We start from the raw sequence: 10,441 nt of genomic DNA, 5'->3' as shown, positions 1-10,441 counted from the left end.
AATGAGCTTCTCAGGCTTTAGAGGACTTTTATATATGTGGTTTTTTTGTAGGCTAATTTAAATGTTAATAAAAAGATAAGGGAATTGATCCAAATGTCTTTATTCTTATACTCATAAACCAAATTCTGCACATTGGTTCAGAAATAATGAGCCTTTAACCAATTATAAACATCTCCATTCTAATTATTTACATTGAAGTACTTTTATTTATTTATTTATTTTTTTATCGGTACAAAGTTTACTAGGTCATACGACATGGCTCACAAAGCGGCGGGAAATTCCAGTGATGGCGTTGTTTGTTGGTTGGTTCCTTTTACCCAAATGGAGACAAGACACATTTCCGCAGGACTGTCCACCTCTCCCCACGAGACAAACAGAATGCAAGACTGTCACACGTGGCTAGGACTGGTTCCACGGACACACGACTTTGTGGCATTGACACACCATGATGCGATGCCAGGCCATATAGGTGCCAGGAGGGGAGGAAGCAGCTAATGCTATGCCCACACTCGCCTTCAGGCAGTGCCCCCAGGAGGGAGGCCTGGCAGTGTCTGCTGGTGATAATACATTTCACACGGGGAGGGGGAACCCCAAGGATGGGCTTTGGAGGCCCAGAAGGCCCATCAGGTGGTGTGACTTTCCATCTCCAGTCAATAAATAACTCTGTTGGATGAATGCATACGTTAGAAATGGATGCCACTACACTTCACACGTGGGGGACCAGGTCGAAATCAAACCATGCAGAGTGGCAGGGCAGGTGAGGAGGGATCCGGGTGAGAGATATTATCAACAGCACACACTCTATTCTGTACCCTACAATATACACCATTAGTTGGATTTTGCTTTCCTTCCCGCGCCGGCGGGCCCCGGCGTCGGCGTCTCCCAGCACAACTCGCTGGAAGGGTAGGGGGTCACCGCTCGAAGAGAGAAGTGCTGGAGAGGCAGCAGGCTGGGGATCCCGGGCTCTTAGCTGCTTGCCTCTGTGCGTAACCGCACGCCCACGGCCGTGATGAGGGCGGCTCCCTTGCCGCTGCCATCCTCAGACAGGAGGAAGGACATGTTACATTTTGGTGATAGTTCCTTCACCGTCTGGTGCATGATTCTGGAGAAGTGCGGATGAAGCTTGTAGAGCGTCCCGTCCACTCCCACAGTCACGTTCAGACGGTCCAGTCCTCTGTTCTCTCGGATCTTATCCACCACCGCAGCCATGCCTGCGCCACACAGCTGCGCAGCCCTCCTGGACACCACCCCGCACACGGTCTTGACGAGGATACTGTCATCGCAGGTGCTATTCAGACCCAGCTGCTGGAGGATGGCCCGGACCTGGAGCAGTGCTAATCGGTCACTCTCGATCTGAGAGAGAAACTTGGTCTCAAAGATGCCCCGGGTCTTCAGCGGCTCTGAGATCTGCCCTCGGAAGAGGAATCCCTTCTTGGTGAAGTCGATTAAGATGTTGCGGGCCGGGCGCGGTGGCTCAAGCCTGTAATCCCAGCACTTTGGAAGGCCGAGACGGGCGGATCACGAGGTCAGGAGATCGAGACCATCCTGGCTAACACTGTGAAACCCCGTCTCTACTAAAAAAATACAAAAAATTAGCCGGGCGAGATGGCGGGCGCCTGTAGTCCCAGCTACTCCAGAGGCTGAGGCGAGAGAATGGCGTAAACCCGGGAGGCGGAGCTTGCAGTGAGCTGAGATCCGGCCACTGCACTCCAGCCTGGGCGACAGAGCGAGACTCCGTCTCAAAAAAAAAAAAAAAAAGAAAGAAAAAGATGTTGCGGACGATTTCACCCAGGTACATACCACTGATCGTCTTCTCATACCTTTGTTTCCCGGCATTTAGGGAATATTCATCCACCAGTCTGTCGTACTGTGTCCTGATATCATCCAGACACCCATTGTCCCCAAAGGCCCCCCACTCCATGTTGATGCACATCAGCCCCCGGTCTCCCTCCACCATCTCCACGTTCTTCATCTCCTCCATGTAGCAGGCATTACTGCCAGTCCCAACAATGAGTCCGACCTCACAGGTGGGCTCCTCATAAGCACAGGTCATCATGGTGCCCACTGTGTCGTTGACCACAGCCACCACGTCCAGGTCAAATTCCTCTCTCCTTTTTATCGCATCCCTTAGTAAGGTGGCTACATCATGGCCCACGCAGTCTGTTGCCTTAAAACCCTTTGTCCACGTGATCAAGATTCCCGCGTCCAGACTTGTCTGCTGGCAGGGAAATGAGAACGTGAAGCCCAGAGGCATCCTAGGGCCTTTGATCCCCATGTAGTCCAGGAAGTCAGAGATGCAGGAGACAATGTGATCAAACAGCTCTTCCCCAGTGCCCTGCATGATTTCAATAGGAATGGCGTAGATCTTGTTGTGCATTTCCACCGTTCTCTTTTTCCCACTACGGATTTTCACCAGCAGCACACGGAAATTGGTTCCTCCAAGATCCAGGGCCAAGAAGTCACCATTCTCGGTCCCGTCAGGGGTACTCCGGACGAAGGAGGGCAGCGTCTTAACCGCGGCATTGTTGTGCGTCTGCTTCCTCAGCCCCAGCTCCATCTCGGCCCGCATCCTCTTCTTCACCTCCAGCAGCATGTCCTTGGTGAGGTGGAAATGAGCCAGGGTCTCCTGTATTTGCCGGTGCTGCTCGGCCAAGCAGTAGGCCACCGCCGTCACCATGGCAGCCCCCTTGCCGCTGCCACTCTCCGAGAGGAGGAAGCGCATATCGGAGTCCGGCACCAAGCGCCTCAGAGTCTTGTGGAAACGCCGGGAATACTGTGGGTGCGTCTTGTAAAGGGATCCGTCGACACCAACCGTGGTCCGCAGCCTGGGTGTGCCCTTGTTATCACGCAGGCGGTTCAAGATGGCGCCCAGTGTGGCAGCCACCAGGTTGGCTGAGCGAAACGAGACAATGGGGCAAACGTGCTGGACCGAGACACAGTCATCATCGGACGGCTCCACTCCCAGGCGGGTCAGGATTTCTTTGGCATTGTGGAGGCCTTCCTTATTCTTTTCGATGGCTGACACATCACTGGTGTTAAACTTCCCTCTGGTGAGCAGCTCTGGGGTGATCCGCCCTTCAAATAAGAGGCCCTCCTTGGCCATCTTGACCAGGATCAGTCGAACCAGCTCTCCCAAGTACATGCCACTGACCATCTTCTCAAACAGCTGTTTTCCAGGGTTGAGGGATCCCCGGTCTATCTCCCGGTCAAACTCTGTCCGGATGTCTTCTAATGATCCATCGTCTCCAAAGGCTCCCCATTCCGTGTTGATACACATCCTCCCCTCGTCTCCTTCCACCAGATCAATGTGCCTCAGTTCCTCCATGTAGCAAGCATTGGTGCCAGTACCGATGATCAGGCTGACTTCACACTGCTGGTCGTCATAGCCACAGGTCATCATGGTGCCCACTGTGTCATTCACCACAGCTACGATGTTGGCATCATAGTCCCCTCGCTTTTTGATGGCTTTGTTAAGCAGTTTGACCACATCCGCTCCTTCCACTCCACTTGCTTTAAATCGCTTTGTCCAGGTGATCAGGATGGCCTCATCTATTTTGGATTGTTGGCAAGGAAAAGAAAATGTGAATCCCACAGGTAACTTCTTGTCCTTGATCTTCCTTTTCTCCACGAAATCTCCCAGGCACTCAGCAACATGATAAAAAAGCTGGCTTCCACTGCCGTGCACGATGTTCTCTGGGGTGTCATAAACCTCGGACTCCATGTGAACATTCTGGTTTTTCTCATTATTCACTTGCACCCGGAGAATTCGAAAGGAAGACCCACCAAGATCCAGGGCAATGAAATCTCCCTTTTCAGAGCCATCGGGAATGGATCTTACGAATGTTAGCAACATCTTGACTGTGGCTGTTGGATTAAAATCCCGGGAGAGGCCATTCTTCATCTCCTTCTTGAAGCGAGTCATGATATCTATGAGAGCTTCATCAGACAGCCGCATGGCATAGAGATACTTGTCAATCTTTTTGACTTGGTCATCCTTCAGCTCCGTGAAGTAATAGGCCAGGAGCTGCGCGGCGATCATGCTGGCGGTCGGGGGCGCGGGGCGGCAGGCGTGGGGCCGTTCGGTCCTCCGCAGCCTTGGCGAGCTGTCTGAAGTACTTTTAAAGATTGCATCTAAGCATGCAGTGATTGAAACAAATGTTTTTGTAAGTTTTTTTCTATAATGTCCCTCATTTTTTACAAATGTTTAGAATATTTAGACATATTTCAGGTGTTTTGGAATCTTCTTGTTGCTATTCATTGGCATGAGATGAGTTGATTAATAAACTGATGGATCACTTAGTTCTCCAGTTGGTTCTTCACATTTGTGGTACAGGTCAGGATTTCTAAGAGAATAATGAAATATACTCACACCTATTATCCCTGCAAGAGGAAGGCTGCAAAGGCAGGACGAATCCCACTCAAACCACCATCCATACGAATCCACTGGCTTAGCATGTTTCCTCTCTTAATTATGTTTTGCTGAAGACCAATATTAACAGCATTCTGCCAGGAAAACACTAAAGGACTGTGTCAGAATAAAGAAGACTAAAGAGAAATGACAACTGAATTCAGGGCATGACCCATGACATTTGGTTTTTTTGACCATAAAAATAGTATTGAGATCTGAATAAAGCCTATAAATTAGATAAGAGTATTATATCAATGCTAGTTTTCTGATTTTGATAATCTTTTGGTTTCATTGGAGAATTTCTTCTTTATTGGAAACAAACACAAGTATTTAAAAATAAAGGGGTTTCATGACTACAACTTATTCTCAAATGATTAAAAAACTCAGAATCTATTAAAAATGTGTGCATATATACATACATATATACACAGAGGTATACATGTGTTTATAAGGCATAGACATTCCGTGTATGTCTGTGTATGTACACACAAAGAGAGATACAGCAAATGTAGTAAAATGTTAACATTTGGGGAATGCGGATGAAGGCTACATGAGAATTCTTAGAACTATTCTAAAAACTGCTTTTTTAATCATTAGGTTGGTGAAAAATAAAAGCTCTTTACTATGAGTCTGAAATTTTGGCAAAATAACTAGTTAAAAGAAAAGAAAAAAAATCCCAGCTTGCATGTTTTTGAGAGGGGAACAGGTAGCTCAGAAGCAATAGTATAGCAGGAAAAATGCAACCAAATATGGGAAACTGTAGGCATTATTAAAAACTAGTAAACACTGTTAGTCTACATATTCTTATATGGTGGTATTTCAAAACCTAAAACTAAATTTTCACTTAGGAAAATATATTAAATGAATGAGAACAAACCCACCCAGGAAGTTGGAAGTAGTAAATTCTGTAGTGTTTTCTCTGTAGTTGTTGACAAATGCCAACCTGGCTTTAGTGTATACATAGGATGATTCCGTTTATTTTTATGAGTGTTGATACTTCCCAGATGTTTGTTTTATTAACCTACCTAATTTTCTTCTTTTTAGTAATGAAAGCACTGAGTCCTGTTAATTTCAGAGCAAACAGCAAATGCATAGTGGATTCTTACAGATATATTTCGTCATTAAATTTGCTAATTTTTATGAAACATTAAACAGATTAAATAATGAGAAATAATTCTAGTTTATATTATATTTTACCAAATCTTCCTGTCAAAAGAAATATTTTTCGTCTTTGTATCAGACACTGCTTACTCAGTATATATATTTCCCGCAAGACTCCTCTTCCTGTCCACAGATCTCTGTGCTTCAGGGCAAACAACCTCATTCCTAGTTCCAGGAGGCAGAGCTTTTCTAATCCAATCACAGTGATTCTACACCCTAACAGTGACTAGTTTAGGAATTGGCATATAACTCATTTTTAGCAAAGGAAATTTGCTAATTGGGATTTAAGGGGCAGTTAGTTGACTCCTGAGAAAGAGACCTTTGTTCTTGTCACTGTGATGCTGGATGTGACACCTGGATCTGTGCAGCCTTCATAGGACAAAGCTGATGAGGGATGAGAGAGTGGAAAGATGGAGAGAATCTGAGTCCCCAGTGACAGTGATAAGCTGCTGAATCAATCAGCCCTGGCACTGTTATTACATTTGGACGTGCAGATATTATTGACTATTATACCTAGAAATTTGTGTCTTTTGAAGGTGAATACATACTAACTTTTCATTAAGTATTCTAAAAGTTTTCTACAAAATTTTAAATTTCATGGTTATTAAAAAGCTAGTAAGATTTATCAAGCCAATTAGATGATACAGACTTTTGTATTTTATTTAAACCAACCATAGAAATATGTATTTCTTGAGTCATAGTCACAATCTCATTTATTTTCTGAGATGTATATTAACAGTTTAGAATGAGAAATTTATGAAAAAGAAGATAAAGGAATTCTGGCTGTAAAGTGAAAGTAATATTTACCTACTTTGTAAAGTGATAGTGAGAACTGAATGAGTTATATTGAAAGCTCATAGAGCAGTGGCCAGCAGGTTATGAGTTCAACAATTATTGTTAACAATAGCAATGATAATTCTTCTTCTTTTTTTGTGGCTTTTGCTGCTAAAATACTTGCTATCTTAATTTTAATTGTTTTTATTTTAAGTAACAGACTCTCTGAGAAGCAATGAACACCTCCAGTGAATTCAACTGGGGAGTTTTGGGGAATAAATATTATAATTTCTAGTTCTTAGATGAAAAAAACTGAATCATATGGATGGGACTTTCTATGCAACATCTTCAAATACACTCTTGATCATCACATGGATACCAAGTCCAACATAGCATCATTTAAAAATTTGAAGGGTACCAAGGTGTACTCCAGTGTGTGTCAAGCAGTGGACCATATTACAGTGGTAGATTATGAGGCCAATTTAGTGGGGTTGCAACCATAATTTTAAAGAATTGAATTATTATGGAGTAGGACTGGTAAAATATGAGTGAATTGTCTGTATAAAGGTAAATATTGTTTTGTGAAACCTTGTTTTGGTAATGTATGCGTGTATTGGTTTACATTACAAATGTACTTCTCACTATGAGTTTTGATTATTGGTATAGTGGAGAAACAGGGGCTCCACAGCCAGACACTCTTGGCTTCCAATATCATTGGCCTGTTTTACAGAAAAGAGCATGGAACTGTGCCTACAAGCTAACAGGCGTTCAAAACAATGTCCCTTCTTTACTGCCTCTGTCCATAGGCTGCCCCCACCTTCTCCAGTGTGGACTTGAAGTTTTGGAACCACAGAGTAATGCAACACTGATATTAGCAAACAAGGTGTCCTTAAACCAACAGGTATCACTGCTTCATATATTACAAATTCATCCAAGCTTGGCACACCAGGAGCTCTGAAGCAAGGTTCTGAAGCAAGGAAAATCAGTTGTATTTAAACAACGACAAATAGTGTCTCCTGAGCTGCTCATAGCCAAGAAATCACTCTGGCCCCATTCTTAAAATAAGATATTTGGTTAGAACTATTGATTGTTTTCACTCTTGTTATCTTAGCAGAATGACGCATCATCCATCAAAAATGTGAGTGTGAGGATGGTGGGACCATTCTGGCACACTGAGCAGCAGGGCCCTCCGAGCCCTCAGATGTCGTCCAGCCAGGTGTGTGGGGGCCACTTGCCATGCACAGCTTCTCTCAGCAGAGGTGAGTTAAGGGGAGGGAGAGGATAAATGTGTTATCACATGCTACCCATTGCTTGTTACACAGGGAGCCCACATCTCAAGTCCAGTGCATTTATTTGATATTACTCACTTTAGTTCCTTGTTTACCTGGGTGGAATGCTCAGGGGGAGGAACCAAAACATGTTATTTGATTTGACTGACATAATATTGAGCAGAAAAAGACAAATTCTCCTTCCCACCTCCTTTCCTTCTCTTCTTTTCTTCTTCTTCCTCTTCTTCCTCCTCCCCTTCTACCTTCCTTTTCTTCTTTAATAAAGCATCCGTTTATGTACCAGAACTTAGTGAAACTGCTGAGGTAGTCAAGGCTGTAAATTGAACCAGTCCCTTTTACCTCCAGAAAATATGAATGCATCCTTCTGCCATAGGGCTGGCACACATGGCAGGATTGTGCTGCCGTTAACAGGAAGGCAGGAAAGTACATTATCACTTCAGGGCTGTCATTACCAGAGGGTTTCGCTGTGAACTATAGCATTCAGGGCAAGGCAAGCAGTGGAAAAGGGGGGCTGGGTGGGCAGGGAAGAAAAAAAGAAAGTAAGTGTTGTTGTTGTTGTTCTTCCCTTAACATTAGGCTGACCAGAATGGTGGTGATATGAAGAGTTGGGAAATTCGACTTGAATACAAAACATAATACTGCTTCCACTTAAAAAGGCGATGAAAATAGCTACCTCCTTCCATTGTCCTATAGGTACCTATTTGGAAAAAGACAGGCTCAGCCACACCTGATGGCTTCAGCTAATCAGTTCATGTGCATCTTAAGTCTGTCAAGACAAGATCGCCTATTTGGTGTTAAGCCTAAAGGGATATATTTTGTGCCAGTGAAATCTCAAAGAGATCAGTTCACTACTCACTTTTTTTTTTCTTGATGCTCATAGAACAAACCAATTTTAAGATTATTTTTCCTCCTTGGTATAAATTTTAAAATTTATTTTAAACAAATCACCTATTTAATATCATAAATTACAGCAATAAAATGACCAAGAGATGAGAGTGTGTGTGACTTTTCAGATTAGTTCATAATACAGTTGCAAAGTTCTATATCTAAGTAGCGTTATTGCCATCTTATAACGGCAGAACTTGGGGATAGGCAGTGGAGCGAAGTTCAGAATCTTGGGCTTTGTTTTCTTCAGTCCCTTCTACAGAGGTTGCTTAGCACAGATACTGAACTCTTAACTGAGAGAAGTTACAATCATTTTTAGTCTGTTTCTTCACAATCTGTTTTTTGTCTGGATTCTGGTGTACAGCATAACAGATAAGCAGATCCCTAATGAGTTCAGAGCCAGCCAGTTAGTTCCTGGATATGTAAGCAGGTCCTTGTTAATCCAGTTAGGTGTAGCAGGTTACTCATTCTTCCCATTTCTGCCCTTCACCTTGCCCTCCACTAAGATTTCTAATTTTATTTCAGAAAGATCTACCTTTTAGCAATGAAGAAATCATTGTTATTATTTTTAAAAAGCAGTAGTGGTGAGAGTAATTCTAGGCAAAGTGTGGTAGAAAAAGTAAACAGCATGAGATGGCAGTGCTGTGATTCCCTACAAGACCATCTGTTTTCCCAATGAAAAATCTAATGCTTGCTCAAGTTATGTTTTAAAAGGCTTAAGCAATCATTCAGATAATCAGACTTCATTGCTGTGAAATTTCATCAAAGTGTACTCAATCCTTGAACTCATATCTGGGTCCATTTTGCCAATCAGATAAAACTTCCTAGGCTTTTTCCTAGAGGCATGAGTGGTTGACTTGATCTTATTGCACTGCAAAAGATTTTGTGCTACACATCATTTTTCATAAAAGCTATTTGTTGTGTTAGGAGAACTCCAGAGAGACTGCTTGTTAGAATAGATTTTGGGGGTGGGAGTGGGCCGGCACTTGCTCTGCTTTGTCACTTTGGACCAAATGAAAATTCTTAGAAATTCTTACAAGTTAACCTCAGAGGAAATGAAGAGGCAAAAACGTGACACAGAGGGAATTAGCGTCTTGGTAAGTAAAGATGTTATTTCTCATGAACAGACCAATAATTATTTAAAAACAAACAAACGAAATCCAAAGAAATCCATAATTTGGAAGCACTGAATTCCTTTGTCTTAAGATTGTCCCTTGCTTCTTCTTTCAGTTGGCATAGGGGTTAAAGCCACCTGACTCCTTTTTTTTCCCCTTTGTAAAGGTCAGCCAACGCATGCCCACTCCTGTCCACACCAGCACAAACAGCCTTTGCATTGAAAAAGCACTAGGTGGTGCCCATTTTCTTTGCCGGTGAAAGGGCTGGATTCCCCAAGGGAGTCACTCCGGAGAAGTTCATCAGGCCCCAGCCCACACAACGCAGTGTACTTCTCTCCTCTCACAGATGACCAGGAGCTTGGTGTCACAGTCTGTTCCCTTCCCTGATGCATCCTGGGGCTTGCCTGTTTTAGGACAGAGCTTTGATTTGGGGAGACAGTGTTTTTACATGGGAGGGTAGGAGTGGAGGGGATGGTGGCAGAAAGCTTCGAGTATTCCCTTTGAAAAGGAAAGATAAGAGGAATAAAGGCTGCAACCCTGCCATCTGCATTTGTAAAAAGTCATAGTATAATATCTCTGCCAAGGCTCTCCTCCTGCCAGATCATCTGGACAATGCAGTGCACATGCTAATTTTATTTTTTCCCACTTTTGCCTGTAATCAAACTGTGAAAATAATAAGAGAAAATGAAGGTTAATCTTAAATTTCAATTTGTCTCTTGACAAAAATAATTCTTTGTTAAATAAAGTATAGCTAAATTGAAGATTTTGCATGCCCATGTCTGCCCCCAATACCTACCATTTGAAGAGGT

General features: G+C 43.4%; 1 protein-coding gene across 1 annotated transcript; it reads right to left on the bottom strand.

Moving 5' to 3' along the window:
- Positions 1-225: 225 nt before the first annotated feature.
- LOC117099756 (hexokinase-1-like) lies at positions 226-4,102 on the bottom strand. Its single transcript, XM_033239261.1, has 2 exons — positions 1,772-4,102; positions 226-1,452 (listed from the first exon to the last, which is right to left on the bottom strand). The coding sequence occupies exons 1-2, from the start codon at positions 4,037-4,039 to the stop codon at positions 967-969; spliced, it is 2,754 nt and encodes a 917-aa protein (XP_033095152.1). The 5' UTR covers positions 4,040-4,102; the 3' UTR covers positions 226-966.
- Between the last annotated feature and the right edge of the window lie 6,339 nt (positions 4,103-10,441).

The sequence above is a fragment of the Trachypithecus francoisi genome, unplaced genomic scaffold (assembly GCF_009764315.1).
Source record: "Trachypithecus francoisi isolate TF-2019V2 unplaced genomic scaffold, Tfra_2.0 Lachesis_group17, whole genome shotgun sequence".
NCBI classification, from domain to species: Eukaryota; Metazoa; Chordata; class Mammalia; order Primates; family Cercopithecidae; genus Trachypithecus; species Trachypithecus francoisi.
This window is presented reverse-complemented; position numbering and strand designations above follow the sequence as displayed.